Source organism: Dipodomys ordii, unplaced genomic scaffold (genome assembly GCF_000151885.1).
Source record: "Dipodomys ordii isolate 6190 unplaced genomic scaffold, Dord_2.0 Scaffold9, whole genome shotgun sequence".
NCBI lineage: Eukaryota > Metazoa > Chordata > Mammalia > Rodentia > Heteromyidae > Dipodomys > Dipodomys ordii.
The window spans coordinates 7,762,195-7,779,219 of NW_012267225.1; the positions used below are offsets into that span (position 1 = coordinate 7,762,195).

Genomic DNA, 17,025 nt, shown 5'->3' on the forward strand with positions numbered 1-17,025 from the left:
GGCCCAGAGTTCAGGCCCCACGACCGGACCAAAAATAAATAATATATATCACTAAAATACACATTCAAATTAATAATCGTCTTAAAACATGGGCATTTGGAGACATAATACAAAGAAGAAAAAAATATTTATTATTGAGATGCTAAAGTTTTTCAGAAACTGTCTCATTCATATACAAATCTCAGAATCTCCAGTGCTAATGAAGGAAAAAATTAGTAGAAAGGCAGAAAGTTCTGCCTGGATAGTGGGACTGTCAGTCCCAAGACTTCTATTCTAGCCCTTGAACATGCCATTCACTTAATTACTGCAACAAAAAAGTATGAAATCCTAGGCACTCTTAATAATAATAGAAGTAATAAAATGCAATAGTCCCCAGGGTACTTGAATTTGATGGGGATATAATAATAAACTATTAAGCCAAAAGTCAGCATATGAGTTAGCATCTTGAAATAAATAAGGAAGTAGGAATTGGATAGACTGTAAGTGCTCATGAGTCCCTCCCTCAAGGGTGGTTCTTTTCAATATCATGTGTTTATAGCAGTGTCTGAATGTGTGAACACATACATAGCACATAATCCACATAATTGAAATCATACCTCATAACTGACTCTAAAAACAGCAGATCACATTGGATTTCAAATAACATTGTGACAATCCTCTAATACACCTCACTAAATAATTAAAATGTCAATCTTGAAGAACATTTAGTATAAAATATAAAAGACTGTCTTATATTTTAATCCTAAATTGGTTTTTTGTTTTGTTTTGAACATATGTATGTAACTCAGGAATTCTCCATGCAATCACAGATTTTACTGTCAGGACTACTTGTGTCTTGGAATCTGAAAAACTGCAGATTCCTAGAATGGTCTCTTTTTTTCTCTGGAAACAGTGACAGCAAACATTCTACTTTTTACTCCCTGTTTTTCCAATATGACTCTTGAAATAATGTCTCATTATGACCTTTGGAAAAAAATGTCTAATTGTATCAGAAGCCCTGTTGATCACACAAAATAAAATTATGCTAGAAGATAAAACGTTCTCTCAAAATACTGAGGGGACAGAGAGAAATTGGAGAGTGTCAATGACTTAATACTTCTGAAGGCTATCATACTGGAAAGAGTAAAAGTATTGGCTCTCTAATTTAGTGAGAAATTTCAGTTAAATGGAGAACCCATTTTGGTTTACTCCTTATGCTATTCATGGGTACCAATATCAAGAAATTCCCTCATTAATGCAACATTCAATAGAAAGAAACAAGAAATGTCTATCATGTTCCAAAATTACTTTCTGATACTATTTTTATTATAAATGTCTGATTCCAATTTTTCTCAATTTATTTCTCCTTATGAAATGGGCTCTTTCCTAGGATACACTGGTTAAATCTAGAAAGCCCTTCCTGGCCATTCATATAAGTAACAATGATCAGGAAATAGAAGCAGATTGGGTGAGGCTAAGTTTCCTGGTACTTAAGTGATTCTTCCCTTTATTATAGATCTCCTACCAAACTAAGCACACTCGCAACCTTGCTAGAGATACAAGCATATATTAATTTTCTAATAGTCCTGATAGAGAACAGCAGTCATCATTTAAGTACCTGCAGAGTTTGGGGAAGAGACATCAGAAGGTACAACCTGATCTACTAATTCACGATGAAGGAGAGGTACCAGATGAAAGAATTCTGTATATGAACTTTAGCATTTAATTTCCAAAACTCTTTCAAATGTGAAGATTCACACACTGGTTTGTATTAGGTACATATACTCACCCAGGAGGAAAAAAAGGGAAAGTGTAATAAATCCTACTCCCTTATTTGCAATAACTAGTATATGTCTGAGTCAAGCAGAAAAGGTCAGATAAGTTGATGTTAGGGAAATGAACCCCAAGATATGTATTCAAATGTTTTTTTCTTTCATGCGATTATTTCTAACACCTTTATAAGATTATTTCTTTGTTGCTTTGTATGTCCCTCCCCCACAGTATAACCCCTGCTTTCACTGTATTTGATGTTGTTATAATTTGTGGAGGGGAAGGGAAAAAACAAATCGTTTAAATAGGGATACAGGTGGACCCATTGCAACAATGAGACTGACAAGTCGTTATGTCGAAAACGAACTTTACAACTTTGGTAGGGGGTGGGGCAGAGGAAGGGTAAACAAAGGAGGAGGCTACAATGCTTGATAAGAAATGTACTCATTATCTTGCCATGTAATTGTAACCCCTCTGTACAGTATTTTCACAATAAAAAATAAACAAAAATAAATAAATAAATCCTACTTCCTCCTTTTAACATACCATAATGCTTATGTTATGCAACATACATTCCTCCAGCTAACATTGAGTGGTATCAGTAATATTGCATTTCAGGGTCACTGTGAGGTCAGGCCAGAAGAAATTCTAGAAACCGTTCGCCAAACAGATGCTGGCTTCATTGCTACATCAAAGATTTATGCTGAGCACTGGTGGTGCCTGCCTATACTCCTAGCTACTCAAGAGGCTGAGATCTAAGAAACCTGGCTCAGGGGCTGCCGGAACTACCCAATCCAAGGGATTCTTATCTCCAAATAACCAGCTTCTTCAAGAACAGATAAGGCGCTGGTACATTAGGGATCTTTTCATCCTGAGGTCATGAGTTTCAACGCAGAGGAAATATTTTAGAGTCCAGCAAAGATATACACATATGCACAGGAAGGTCCAACTGTTGAGACTCTTTAGTTCAGATGTCAGAAAGACCTTTCCACCACAGACGAGGTTTAGAGACAGAGGCTCAGTTTGGCAGCCTGCTCCGACTATATCTTCCATGGCTGAGCAGCATCACGGCACGGGTGTGAACCCTGTGTTTCAGCCTTGGCTAAAACTTAAATTACTTCCATTTCTATTTGGGCTAACTAGAAATTCTGAAGACCTGCTGAGCACAGCTCCCTTCAGTGGGGCAAGTATTTTGTCTCGGCTTATTGTGCTTCTCCTCTCTGGTCTCCAGTTCCTAGTGATATGTGATGTTAATGTGTCTTTCAACAACTTTATTTTTGTTCACAATTGTCAAGTATTTCTTTGTTAAATGTAACAAAATTATGTTTTCTTCTTTCTTTTCACTGTATTCTACATTTTCTTTTCTTTCTTTTCACTGTATTCTTAAGTAGGGTCATCATTTTTAAACTAAGATTGTACAGAAAATATGTTTTGGAATCTGTTTGGGTTCAGTCCATAGGCACAAAAACGACAGACTGTAGAGGGAGAGGGAAAGGGAAAGGTGCGAGGTTAATGTGCCGCACACAGGCACAAGGTGTGTGCTCTTAAGCCTCCCACTCAGGAACTGTATGCTAGAATAATCGACCAATTAAAAAGCAAACACTCGGACTACATTACTTCTGATTCATTCTGGAATCAATTAAAAACGCTTCATTGTGCACCTGTTTTATAGCCAAGTCTGTAATTTGGTTTATCCAAGCAAGATCTAAATAAATCTAATAAGCAATAATCCAATCAGTCAAATTAGGAATCCTTTATGTAAGTTACAAGGTTCCAATTTCAAGAATTTTTCAGAATGTATATGTATGTATGTATATATATATATATATATATAATTACACATTAGATTTGATACACATAATAGATCTCTCAAACTAGCAATTGTTTTTAACCTACTATAAATATGGGGGGGCCCTTAGGTAATTCAAGTCCCTTGTCTAAATCATCTAAAGAGTTACTTTTCAAAAAGAAGACTTTCCAAGGCAGATGCTGGTGGCTCACACCCATAATCCTAGCTACTCGGGAAGCTGAGATCTGAATATTGTGGTTCAAAGCCCATCTAGGCAAGAAAGGTTGGGAGACTCTTATTTCCAACTCATCAGCAAAATCCTGGAAATGAAGCTGTGGCTCAAGTGGTAGAACACTAGCCTTGAGTACAAAAACTTAGGGACAATGGCTGGCAAATTGTAGCTAGAGCCTGGAATGAATGAATGATTAAATGAACAAATCAATAAATGAATAAATACATAAATAAAACTTCCATCTAGGTTTTCAGATTCAAATGATACTACTCTCCCAGGATGGCATATTAATCTAAGATAATGATAATATGTCATGTTTACGTGCTTAAAACTTAAAAATTCTATTAATTAGGTATATCTGTATTAGAACATATTTGCTAAAGTCTATCATTTTAAAAGCATATGCTAGAGAAAATCTGAAACAATAGGCACTTTAATAATAAATGAAAGCATAAAATTATGTAAAACCACATTAATAGGTGTCTAACAAATTCCTGTTTAGAATAACAGAATTTAAAGGGAGAGGGTAACACTGTTCAAAAAGAAACGTACTCAGTACCTGTAACCTGCACATCACCTTTACAATAAAAAAGTAAGTAGTTAAAAACACAATAGCTAAACAGAATATTAGGATCACCTAAAGACAAAGTGAATGCTGAGGTCTAGTTCTTCTTTCCCAGAAAGAATAACAAATTGTATTACAGATTTGTTATCAGTTACCAAACCCTTAGATGTCATGTTTGTAAGGAAAAGTGGGAGCTGCTGGAGAACAAGTAAAATTAATCGATAACAATGGAAATGCCCATATGGTTCCTCAAATAATTTGGAAAATGGCAGAAGGGTAGCTTTGGGGACGTTGGAAATGTTCTGTCTTGATCTAAGTAATGCCTAAATGACTGAGTATGTATGTAAACATTTACCAAACTGTTCTTAAGATTTGTGTAATTTATGTGAAATACGTCAAAAAAATTTGAAAAGAGAAATTATGGCTATAGATATAACATAGGAAAATAATGGTATGCAAAAGTTAGGCTGCTAGAAATGATGAAACAGAAAATGTTATTAACCTCATGAATAAATATGAAATGTTGCAGGTGAGAAATAAGTCTCAGTTAGAGCAATATAAAATTAGCTTTGAAGACAAATGAAGACTGTGTGAATCCATTGACACTAGGAGAGTATGTAAAAATGTTGTCAATTCCTATGGGCATTGCTCTCTGTTGAGAAGAAAGGAACAAAAGTCATCTAAATGAAAATTAGTCTGAAGATGAATGTCTCACTGTATTTAAATAACTAAAAATTAATAATACAAAAAATATGAAATACAAGTTTTAGTTACTAAATTTAAGAAAAAATCAAATATTGCAATTAATAGAAGCCAAAGACTATAGCACTAACTAGTTATTCCTAAAAAATTATAGTGCAAAGACCTTAAAAGTGTTTGTGCATGTGCCCATGTATGTGTGTGGTTGTGTGTGTCTATAATGCTCAATTTACTCATTATGTCTTTTGCAGAAAATGACAATGTTTTTAATGTTTAGTTTTTGGAATAATATAATTGAACTTATATGTTTTCTTCTTTGTGTTTATGTGGTGCTGAGGAATCGAACCCAGGGCCTCATGCATACTAGGCAAGCACTCTACCACTGAGCCACCTTCCCAGCCCCACTTTCTTTGTTTTATTACTAATTTTTTTCCAACACTATCTAAAAACCTATTGAGCGGATATCTCCAATTTGCCATGACAGCTTATGAAATCAAATGCAAGAAAATGACAGTCATGAACTCTGCCAGCTGCTCTAGATTCTTCCTGTGCCCCCAGCTGGGAAAGTGAGTGGCCAGCCAGCTTGGCTACCCCAGAAGCAGGTGCCCAGGAGCATGGCCTCCAGCCCTGTGGATTCTCACACACAAACAGAAACTGACTGTGGGTGAGTAGTGCGAGAAAAGTCACTTTGGCCAAGTGAAGGTCCTTGGCTCCATTGCCCAGCTACAAAGCTTCGAAGTTTGGAATACAGTAGACATGCACCTCTTGTACTCAAAAGCATTTAAAAATAAACAAGTGACCTTTAAAGTTTTTGTTTATTACAGCTCATTACTTAATCAAATAAAAATCCAAGAGCCTGGTTTTGTTTTACTCTTGAAATGAAATACGGCAGAACTTCTCACTTCTGTTCATTTGTTTTTAATAATACACCCTTTGATTTTCAATGATGTGATGGACTGGTACCAAAAAAGACACAGCCCAGCATTTACTGAAGGTAATGCAACTTACTACTTAATATCAACTTCGAGGAACATGTCTTGGCCTCTGACAATCATGCATGCAGCCATGCAAACATGCGTCCATGCAACATCGCAGGCAACACGGTGCAGAAATGGCAAAGAAAACCAAGTGAAGGCCATGCCAGTAGTTTTGTTTCAAGGGTCTCCTTACCAAATAGTGAAATCCTATGCCTGACAAGTACTCCAAGTTTGCAGAATAGGCTGAAGACAAAAGAAAAACAAAAGAGAGGGGAAGGGGGGAGGGAAGGTAGAAAAGACAAGGAGAAATTACAAAAGAAAAATTAACAAAAAGAAGAAGAAAAAAAAGAAAAACAGCTGATATATGAGCCAGAATAAAGCAACATGATGTCACGCAGAAAGAATCAATTCTCTGAGCAGAATGTGGATAAAGATATTAACAAAAAGAGTCTTTGAGTGCATATCTTTAACAAACATGGTTAAAAAAGCACATATTATAAGAAACCAAAAAAAAAATTGAAAGCAAAGCTAATTAATATAAAAGCAGTCTTATGAACCCATGGGAACAGAACTACTGAAATACCACAAGGGAAAAACTTAATCTTAGGAACCATTGGATATCTAAATTTTTTAAATTTTATCAGCATTATTTAACAATGTATGCTTTTTATTATAGGATCTCCTTTTTCTGCCCAACCTTGACAGCATTTTTTTTTATGCATAGAGCAAAACCCAGTGAATTCAGAATCTGTAAAGTAACAGGAGTTTGAATAACTGGCAATTATTCAGGAAATCACACCTGTGACACCTGTAGCAGAATGAGTTAGAGCTATTTCTCACATTCTCTAGAGCAAGTTCCTGCGTAGGTTCATGTGGCAATTAGCAAGCTGAAATTCCATCACTGCCCTGAAAGCTGCTACCTCCCCTGATAAGACCCCTGGGCCTTGGAGAGCCCCAGCTTTCCCCCTGCCAAGCTAGGTAGGTAAATCCTGCTCAGGAGTCCATTGCTATTCTACCAACTTCCCACTCCATGGGGCCTGCCCCAGGATATGCTGAGGCCACAAGATGTCTTTCCTATGGTACAGTGCTCAAAAGGAAAATAGACCCCTTTCCACATCATTCAGATCCACCCCGGAGCGCCACCTCCCGAGTTCCACCTCACGTTGCTTCTACATCTACCCCCCCCTCCCGCTCTTGGAGAGCCATGGCTGGTACTAGCAAGCACAGCCTACAACTCTGACCTTCTGTCTGTGAAGCTGTGCCCACACTGGACCTGATCTTCCTCAGAATGAGGGGAGCTAGCACATTACTGCTCCCACTCTCTTTGAAAGCGCTCCTTCCAGGCACTAGGTTTGCACCAATACCCACAGAATCTGAGTTGGGGACACAGCAGCCATTCTGTAACATAAAGGCTATAGAAAAGGGACAGAGGGTCACACCTGATGACCTCTCTTCCAGTAAGTTCTGGCCATCGGAGCTCACTTCAGTATCAAGGAGGATTAATGAGTTGGTGAAAGTTAATAACACAGGGCATTTTGTAGCTTTTCTCCACAAAACTTTCATCCACAAATGCCTGGGTGAATCGAGCTATGGAAAAATCTGTTAGCGGAGTAGAATAGTTCAAAGTTCACAACCTTTGAAAATTGCTATTACATGGAGGATTACAAATTAGACCCCTGATCCTCATTTCTTAAGTTATAATTTGGGGCATTAATGTATGTGTGTGTGTGCACATGTGTGTATGCACGCTCACACACTGCGTGTGCTGATAATGGGGCTTAAGCTAGGCACTATCCCTTAGGCTTTTTGCTGTAGACTAGCATTCTAACATTCAATGTTAGAACAGCTCCCCTTCCAGCTTTTTTACTGGTAACTTGGAGATAAGAGTCTCATGGACTTTCCTGGCTCTGATCTGTGATCTTGAATCATACCCCTTAGATCTCAGCCTTTTGAGAAGCTAGGATTGCAGGTACCAGTGCCAGGCACCGATCTAAGGCATCTGTTAAGTCATACATCATTTCATCATAACATTTCTACTCTGGTACATACTTTGCTCATACTCTTGCTGTGGCTTACTAACTGAGGACAAGTAAGTTCAGACTTTAGCTGAGGATGAAGTGCTTTTCTGACATCATTAAAAAAATCATTAAAGATAAGACACTAACTGGAGGGCCTCTGCTTCAGAGCCCTGATGTATTAGGGCTCATGGATGAATGCTGTGAATGCAACTCAACAAGCAAGGAGAACGGAACCCTTGGGCTGACTGTGATCTAAAGCTAGTGTTCAGGACAAAAACCACCTAAGAACTGGATCTCATTCAACCAGACACAATTTAATGGCTGAGGCTCTGTCAGCGAAAACTCCACTTCTTTGCCATCTCTGCTGCCCCTTAACCATATGTAGGAGAAATACAGAGAGAGGGAGGTTAGGCCTTTCTAAAAGACACGTGATTTTCCTTTCTCCTCCTGGATATCCATTTGGCGGAGAGGGGGCATCATTTCTGTACAGACTATACTGTATATTATCCATTTTAGCCAGTCTCCAACTGCCGGCAGACTATCTCCAGCCAAATGACGTACCTACACATCAAAAAATTTCCAACCGAATTGAGCCGCCTCTTCTGGAAATGAGTTCTCCTCCTGAAGTCTGTTTTGTTCTTGAGTGACACCAACAATGTTTCAACGACTTAGAGTTAAAACTTCAGTGCCCTGTGGAGACTCGCATCTACTTCCTCTGTGATTCGCTAAAAGCCACCCTAACTTCCTCTGCTTTCCACAACCAGCTCCCCCCATTACCCCTACCCCAGACCCTAGGCCTCCTGTCCATCCCCATCCAACTTCTGTATCTCCATCTCAACTTCCTGAGCCATCAGGGCCGCGTGTGTTCCGGAAGCTACTATCTATCACAACTCACACAATCTACACACTCCCTAAATTACCTGTGTATTTTCCCTGTGTTTTCAGTCTATCGCTTCTCTTGACGCTATGCTTTCATCTTGAGGTTATGTTCACCTCGAAACTTTCCCCTTCCTCCATCTCTTTAAATCAGTCTGCAAGGGCGCTACTACACATGACCATCAGCCCGCTCCGAGGCCTGCCATGAGTCCTGTGGACTGCCAGGCACGTCTCTGCCACTCTCCCAAGTTTTTCCATACATAGACACTGACTAGCTCTTATCCTTCCTGGTCCTAACGTGACACACAGCAAATGCCCTTCGAAGAGCTACTGGCGCCAGGAAGTACCAAGAATCTCACGGAATCTCACATGAAAAACTACTGCTACTTGTGACTTACATACAACTGAAAATAATCCTTTAGTGACTTTTACATGTTTAAATGCTTATTCATAGTAGCAGGGCTAGCTTTGTAATGTATTTTATCTCACTTTTTTCTATGATTTGTGTGTGTGTGTGTGTGTGTGTGTGTGAAGAGGGTAATAGTCCTACAGCTTGTTGTCATACAAATCTGTACAAAATTCTATTTTATTTTTCATTTTAAAAACATACAAATCACAGTAAGACAAACCTATGAATATGGGGGAAATACCTGTTAAAATTAAATTTAAAGCTTGGCATGGTGGTGGACCCCTGCGACCTCGGCTATATGAGGAGGCGGAGGCAGGAGGGTCGTAGTTCTGTGGCCAGCCGGAGCAAACATGCAAGGCACTATTAACAAATAACTAAAAACTGACATTTAAAAATGAAGCACTCAGTACAAAAAATTGTTTTTTATGAAAAAAAAAACAGATAAAGAGTTGGAAATCAGCTAATCTTTCTTAAAAATTGTTGTATGGTTCTTTGATTTTTTCCAGCCTGAGATACAGTTAAGAAATAAAACTGTGTATTTTATGAGTCCATCTTGCTGCTTTGAGATATATTTTTTTTGTATGATCCTTTGTGGTTAATACTTCTGAGAGTCAGTGACACTGATGAGAGAAAATAGTAAAGGAGAAACCAAGGGGAAAGGTGGGTTTGGGGACCATTTACTTGTATTTTCCCGTTTTCTGTCCATAGCTTCTCTTGATCTGTGTAATCAGGGGGCACCTACGTGAACCACAGGTCACTGGGCTGGGAAGAGTGGGAACCCCCGGGGTCCTGGGTCTCCCTGCGTCTCGTGGGAACTTGGTGTCTCTGTGTTCTTAATTACTTGAGTGCATGGCCCACAAAGTGGACCAGGGCAGAGTGGGAAATGCTGGGGACTGTCACTTTCCGTCTACGGCAGGCGAAAGGGAGCCAGGACAGCAGGGTAGGAAGGGCTGGCACTGCCTGGCCTCCCGTCTGGTCACAGATGGAGGCCACACCCAGGCCCTGCACAGATCCTTCCCGCTGATCCATGACTACACACAGGATAGAAGACACCCTGAAGGCTGTGGCCATGCTCCATCCCCTGACTGGCTGCTGGTGATGAGTACACCGCGCCCTGCCTCGTCCACCATTACTCAGTGTGGGCGTCTTTGCTCTCCACCTTCTGGTGACAGCCTCGATCAGCAGCCTCGCCCTCCTCGCCCTCTGCCCCCGGGTGGCAAAGTCAAGGGCAGAGAAAGCCTGTGACCCTGCTGGTCTTCTGCTCTGTGTACTTCTCTGGCTTTTACAGAAATTTTGTACAGACATGTTCTAAAAATACAGTATGGATTCTGAGCCATGTAATAATACAGGCAGACTCGATTCCTTAGTGAATCTCAAGTGTACTAGGTCTAGCAGACTCACAGGAGAACTACATACACACAAACAACAACAACAACACAAAATCTATGAGAAATACTTGTGCAGAGACACAAAGAAGCCAGACTAGAGAGCAGGAAGGGAAACATTTGGCATGCACATTTTTATGTGTATTCCATTAATTTCCAAGACTGGCCTTAAGTTTTCTGAATAAGCTTGTATAAGTGAGAAGTTTGCCTTCCTGAACTAGAAGGGCTGGCAAAACACTGGGAATGCAGATGGTCAAAGAAGCTCATCAGGCAAGTATCATGTTTCACAGACTTGTAGAAGTTCTGGATGTCCTAGCTATTGCTATGGCTGCTGTCATGGCTGCTGTACCCCTTGTGGATACATGTTCGGAGTTATTTTATTCCTTGTGTCCACTATTACCCTGATCAGCAAAGAGAGCAGAAACTGGGCATCTACAACAGCTCTACTAACCCTGTCATTGGTCCAGTGCTGAATTCTAGGTGGCGGAGCCCAGGGGAGGGGGAGAGGGTTGAACGCCAGGATTTAAGGCTCCTTACCTAGTCACCATCTCTTTCTCCTTGTTGGAGGCATGTCCTCCAGAGCAGAGAGGCCTGCTTGCTGCAGACAGAAAGTACAGGCGATGGTTTTTGAAGTACTGATCAATTAAGGGAAGAACAACCTGAAAGAAAGGAGAAGAAATCAGATAATGGATTTGACTCATGGAGGATAAGAGAAAGCAGAGGCTCGGGGTATGCAGAGCTCATTCCTGGATGCCTGCCATTTCAGAGGTGCCCCCCCATCCTGTACCCATCCTGAAGGGCTGCATGAGTGTGCATGCATGCACACACACACACACACACACACACACACACACACACACACACACACAGAGCTAGTGCCACTTGCTGGCATGTGACTGTAGGAAAGAGAAGACGTCCAACAATTTGGAATTATTCTATTTCTCTCAGTGTAAAGAAAGTCAAGAAAAATTATTTACAGTGAAGGGTCTAACTCTGAAAATTTAATAGAAGACAAAAAATTAATCCCAAACAGGCTACCTTACGTATGTAACTGTAACCCCTCGGTACATCAACTTGACAATAAAATTAAAATGGAATGATTGGGCACTGGTGGCTCACCCCTGTAATGCTAGCTACTAAGGTTGAAAGCCAGCCTGGGAAGACAAATCCTTAAGACTCTTATCTCCAGTTAATCAGCAAAAAAAAAAAAAAAAGGCAGAAGTGAAGGTATGGCTCAATGGCTGGTGCCAGTCTTGAGCACAAAAGCCAAGCCACAGCATCAGACCCTGAGTTCAAAGCCTAGTATTGGCACAATTTTTTTTCAATTCATGAATTATGGTATTTGTATCAAATGATCTTCCCAACCATCCAAAGCAAGTATGCAGAAGGAAGACTGAGAGTGATAATGAGATGATCATGTTAACTGCGAAGTGTTGTGGGCAGAGCTCTTAGCCGAGGGCACTATGTCTCCATGGCAAATCCAGGTTACAGCCTACTGTGCCACAATGCAGATTGATTAATTCTGGTTAATTGATTTAATTAACTAACTCTTTGCAACCCTTCATCATCTTCCCCTCTTGACTGAAAGGAAGCGATGTGTGTGCCCACCCCAGCACACACCCTTGGTAAGTCCTTATCAATGCACATGGGTAATAAGTATGGGAGATGCCTGTGTCTAAGCAACGTCCTCTGAGCCAATTCTCTCATCTGTAAGACGGATATGACGGCGGTCATACACCATTCATAAATTACCGACAAATGAGCTAACGTTTGCCTTCCGTTCCAAAAGGTTCACGTAAAATATTAAATCATAACAATCTCCAGATGCTCAAAGGGAAAAACTTTCTGATGAGTCACACAAGAAAGCCAAAGAATTAGAACTCTTGACTTCAACTTCTTCTGGCTCAAAAGTCATTGGAAGGCTTTGATAGAGAGGGCTGAGGGAGGGACACATGCACAGCTAGGCTGGCAGCAAAGCGGCACACAGTTAGGATGGCTATTGTTACTATTATTATTATTATTATTGCCAGAGAATATTTATTCATAGTTGAAATGCACATGGATAGACAGGTACCGATAATGCCATGAACACTGTAAACACACAGGGAAGCGTGAACAAGACTGGGGAGAGAGGGACTCCTTGGGGGTACAAAATACTGTACTTTGGCGAAGAACTTGATTTCCTGTTCATAAGGAAAATGCTCTCCTTTGCTTCTGCTGCCACCATCTGTGGACAGAGAAAGTTTTTAGGTACATGTTGAACTTTGAAGATGACAAGGTACTTCCCCACCAAGCTTTGACTACATCGCTAACTACTACCCCACCAAACTGTATCGATATAATATATACACCCCAAGATAGGCAGGCTCCCTTCTGCCAGGTGCGGTTGGTCTGTGTTGGAGGATTCATGGGAGGACTGCAGTCTGAGGCTCGCCCAGAACAACAACAAAGTATCTTAGGACTATCTGAAAAAATAATTAAAGCAAAAGAAAGTGTGTAGGGGCTGGGTCAGGTGGGGAAGCACCTGCCTAGCCAGCACAAGGCCTTAGCTCAAACCCTGGTACTGCCAAGAAAAGCAAAACAGAGAAAGGGCACAATTCCCTCAGACTTAAGGAGGAGTGCATTCTGTATATGGTGTAAAGTCAAAGACAAAGGTGAAGATGCAGCAGTTCTATTGTAGTAACAACCTAAGAGGCAAAGGGAGAGAGATGAAGATTTCATCCCAGCTCTCTACCTGCTCCTCCAATACATTTCTTAAAAGAGAATTCCTTCTGTCTCAGCCATCTGCAAAAGGTACATGCCACAGGAGACACTGTAGGAAGTGTTCTTTCATTCCACTCAATCTCTGTGACCTACTCTCCCTCCCCCCTCCCCTCCCCCGCCCCCTCCCCCCCCCTGCAGCATCCTGTCTCTATGATCCTCTCCCTGTGGAAAGAAAAGAATGTTCCAAGTGGGAGGACTCGCCTTGGTGCAGGATACTTGCCACTCCCTGTACAGAAGCACTGGAGGTGTGCTTATTTGGAAACAGGAAGAAAGTGTGAAAAAGTAGCTCAACCCACTCCTACTCTGTATGTAGCTTAAAAAATATTTTTATTCCCTCTCCCTCATTATTTACTGTTCTTCCTTCTCTCTTTCCGTGCCAAAAGAAGACTGGGCCTTGGGCTTGAACCTGATGCCACCTTCCCACACCAGATCCTTTTAAGTGGAGATTGGAAATGATGCAAGATGCTTCAAACATTTACACCCACTTCATTCTCATTCTTAGGGTGAGTTTCATTCATTCATTCATTCAGACTAATGTGGTGATGTGTTAGAATGAACCAGAAATCCTATCTTTAAAACCTACAGTTGCACAAGTTGTAAAGAGATGATGTGTCATAAATTAGTTTACAGGAAAGAAGATGACTGAGAGCAGAGAGTATCTGAGCTATAGCTAAAGAGGCAGGTTGAAAGAGAACTTGGTTTGTTTATCAGAATGATGTCCTTCATCCCATTCAGGATTCAACAGCCATGAACAAGAAGAAAATACCAGAACTCAAATTTCTATAAACTTTCCTCCAACACTGATCCAGAAACCAAATACAAACCTAAGGAAAAGAGCAGCGGCTCATATCTGCTGTCCCAGCTACTCAAGAGGGAAGGCTGAAGGATCACTGATGCAGGCTGACTCCAGAAGAGATGTTAGCAGGACCCCATCTCAGCAAACAAGCAGGAGTGTGGGGATGAATGCTTAGCTATTAGGGAGGCCTACTTAGGAGGCTCTCCATCTGGGGGGGGGGGGCTTTAAGTGGTGCAGCACTTGCCTAGCAAGCATGAGACCCTGGGTTCGAATCCTAGTACTACCAATAGGGGCAGGCAGGAAGAAACAAACCACTGGGAGTGAAAAGGGAATCCACCAAAAGGTACAAACCGACGGCATATACCCTTTTACCACCCAGCACTGGACGGTGATCTGACAGAGGGAAAGTAATGAACGAGAATTTCAACTCCGCAACCTGACCGAGGTGGTTCTGAAAAGGAGAGGCTGCCTTGATGCCTTCCTCCTAATCTCTAAAGTCTCATGCTGACATGGCACCTGGCAGGTGGAAGAGGCCCCTCACTGTTCCCCAATAACAGAGTCCCCTGTACTGCAAAGTCCTGCTCTGTCCCTTGGAAAGCTAATCTTGGTCCCCTACAGCACTTAGGACTTCCTAGGATTCATATCGTTTGAGACTGTCGTTTTCCTAAAGTACACCAACTGCTTTCACAGGAGATTGTACTCTACCTTAAAATTTGCCCCATGCGTATTTTTCTAATCACAAAAAGTCAAACCCATCAGCATCCCACGGCAAAAGGAATTGCATATAGTGGACATTTTTAAAGTTCCCACATTTCCCCATCACCAGCAGCTGCTTTGTCTACTGGCTATTGGACCGAGTTTGGTAGTGCACTAGAGAGACACGTTTCTGGGATGGGGAACCACCCTGAGCTTAATGCTGTTCTACAATAATAACAACAGTAACTAATTGAAAACACGGATAAGTGAATTCACAAGGGGCCCAGGTGCCTACCAAACTCCAGGATATACTGATGAGCTTCGTCCACATAGCGAATGAGCTGCTGTAGGAAACTGTAAGCAAAGCGCTTCTCGATGGAAGGTGTGTCCAATTCCAGGTCTTTGAATCCTCTGGAATGGCAAACCGGAAACAAGCAAACAGGTAAGCACTGTCTCTTAGAAGGGAAAATGTTGCTTAAAAAGTAACAACCAAATCCTAGTTACTCCAGAGGTTGAGATCTGAGGATCGCGGTTCAAAGCCAGCCCAGGCAGGAAAGTGTGTGAGACTCTTATCTCCAATAAACCACCAGAAAACTGGAAGTGGCACTGTGGCTTAAGTGGTAGAGCGCTAGCCTTGAGCTGAAGAGCGCAGGGACAGCACCCAGGCCTGGAGTTCAGGCCCCACCACCAACAAAAATAAATAAATAACAACCAAGCAGGGAGCTGGGGCTCATACCTGTAATTCTAGCTACTTAGGAGGGTGAGATTTGAAGATTGAGGTTCAAAGCCAGCCCAGGCAGGAAAGTCCATGAGACTATTATCTCTAACTATGAAAAAAGCAGGAAGTGGCACTGTGGCTCAAGCAGTAGAGCTCTATCCTTGAGCAAAATAACTCATAGTGCCTAGGCTCTAAGTTCAAGCCCAAGGACAGGCACCAAACAAAACCAAACAACAACAAAAAGCCATGAATATAATTTTGGGGCAAATTTTGAAGATTATCTAATATTCTTTTACCACTTTAAGGTGAGAGAAGTTTTTTTGGGGGGGGGGTCAGTTATGGGGCTTGAACTCTGGACCTGTGCACTATCCCTTAGGTCTTCAGCTCAAGGCGATCGCTCTACGACTTGATACATAGCACCACTTCCAGTTTTCTGGTGGTTTATTGGAGATAAGAGTCTCACACACTTTCCTGCCTGGGATGGCTTTGAACTGTGATCCTCAGAACTTAGCCTCCTGAGTAGCTAGGATTATAGGCATGAGCTACCAATGCCCAGAGAGAGAGAGAGAGAGAGAGAGATTTTAATTTAAGTGGAGTCTTCTGCACCAGACCTAACACTGCAGCGAATAACTCGATTACTGTGCGGTGGAGAGCCTGCTGGCCATTCTGCCCACACCATGGATGATCACGGAACACAGTTCCCAGAAAGAACTCACCTAAGTAGGAACAGCCAATGGCCTGAATATCTCTGGTGTATTTTGAACACAGTACCCGAAGTTTTGAACAGATCACTGAATTCATGTTTGTGCTGAACTCCAGTGGGGGAGTTCGTTATGCATTCTTTCCCGAGGAAGGCGTGGAGTGGGGCTCTGTTACCTGGACACGGCATAGCCATTGATCTGCAGGAACTTGAGGATGTCCTGCGCCTTCTCCCTGTCCTTGGCTTTCTCCTTGGCGGTCAGCGTGTCGTAGGGCACAAGCAGGGGATGGTTTCCGCCTCCTGAGCAAGGCAAGAGAGGGACATGCGACCTCAGATGACCCATAGCACGCCTCTGCACTAGTCTCTGGGATTCTGGAGAGATACTCATGCTCCTTTACCCCCCCACAGTGCCTGGGACACCCCAAATAACTCAGGAAATCAATGCAAGATGGCGCCCGTACCTTTCTGAGGGCATTTGCACCATAAGTGTGCACTGACAGGTGACACTAAGCAGCAGGAGGGAGTTCTGTTCAGAGGAAAGCCACACTCAGCCCTACACAGCAGACCCAGTACAATGAGAGGGCAAATTTCATTTTCTGCCCCACACAGAGAAAAACTATGTTAAATAAGAATGTTTGACTGTATCTCTTAAG

The 17,025-nt window shown here is 41.7% G+C and overlaps 1 protein-coding gene across 1 annotated transcript in view; it reads right to left on the minus strand.

Moving 5' to 3' along the window:
• Ryr2 (ryanodine receptor 2 (cardiac)) overlaps nt 1–17,025 on the minus strand; it is a 294,371-nt gene that overhangs the window by 83,219 nt on the left and 194,127 nt on the right. The window contains exons 59-64 of the mRNA XM_013009227.1: nt 16,549–16,672; nt 15,250–15,365; nt 12,862–12,926; nt 11,237–11,358; nt 6,205–6,254; nt 597–609 (exon numbers count right to left, since the gene is read on the minus strand). Of these exons, the coding sequence (XP_012864681.1) occupies nt 597–609; nt 6,205–6,254; nt 11,237–11,358; nt 12,862–12,926; nt 15,250–15,365; nt 16,549–16,672 (490 nt within the window). The remainder of the gene's footprint in view (nt 1–596; nt 610–6,204; nt 6,255–11,236; nt 11,359–12,861; nt 12,927–15,249; nt 15,366–16,548; nt 16,673–17,025) is intronic.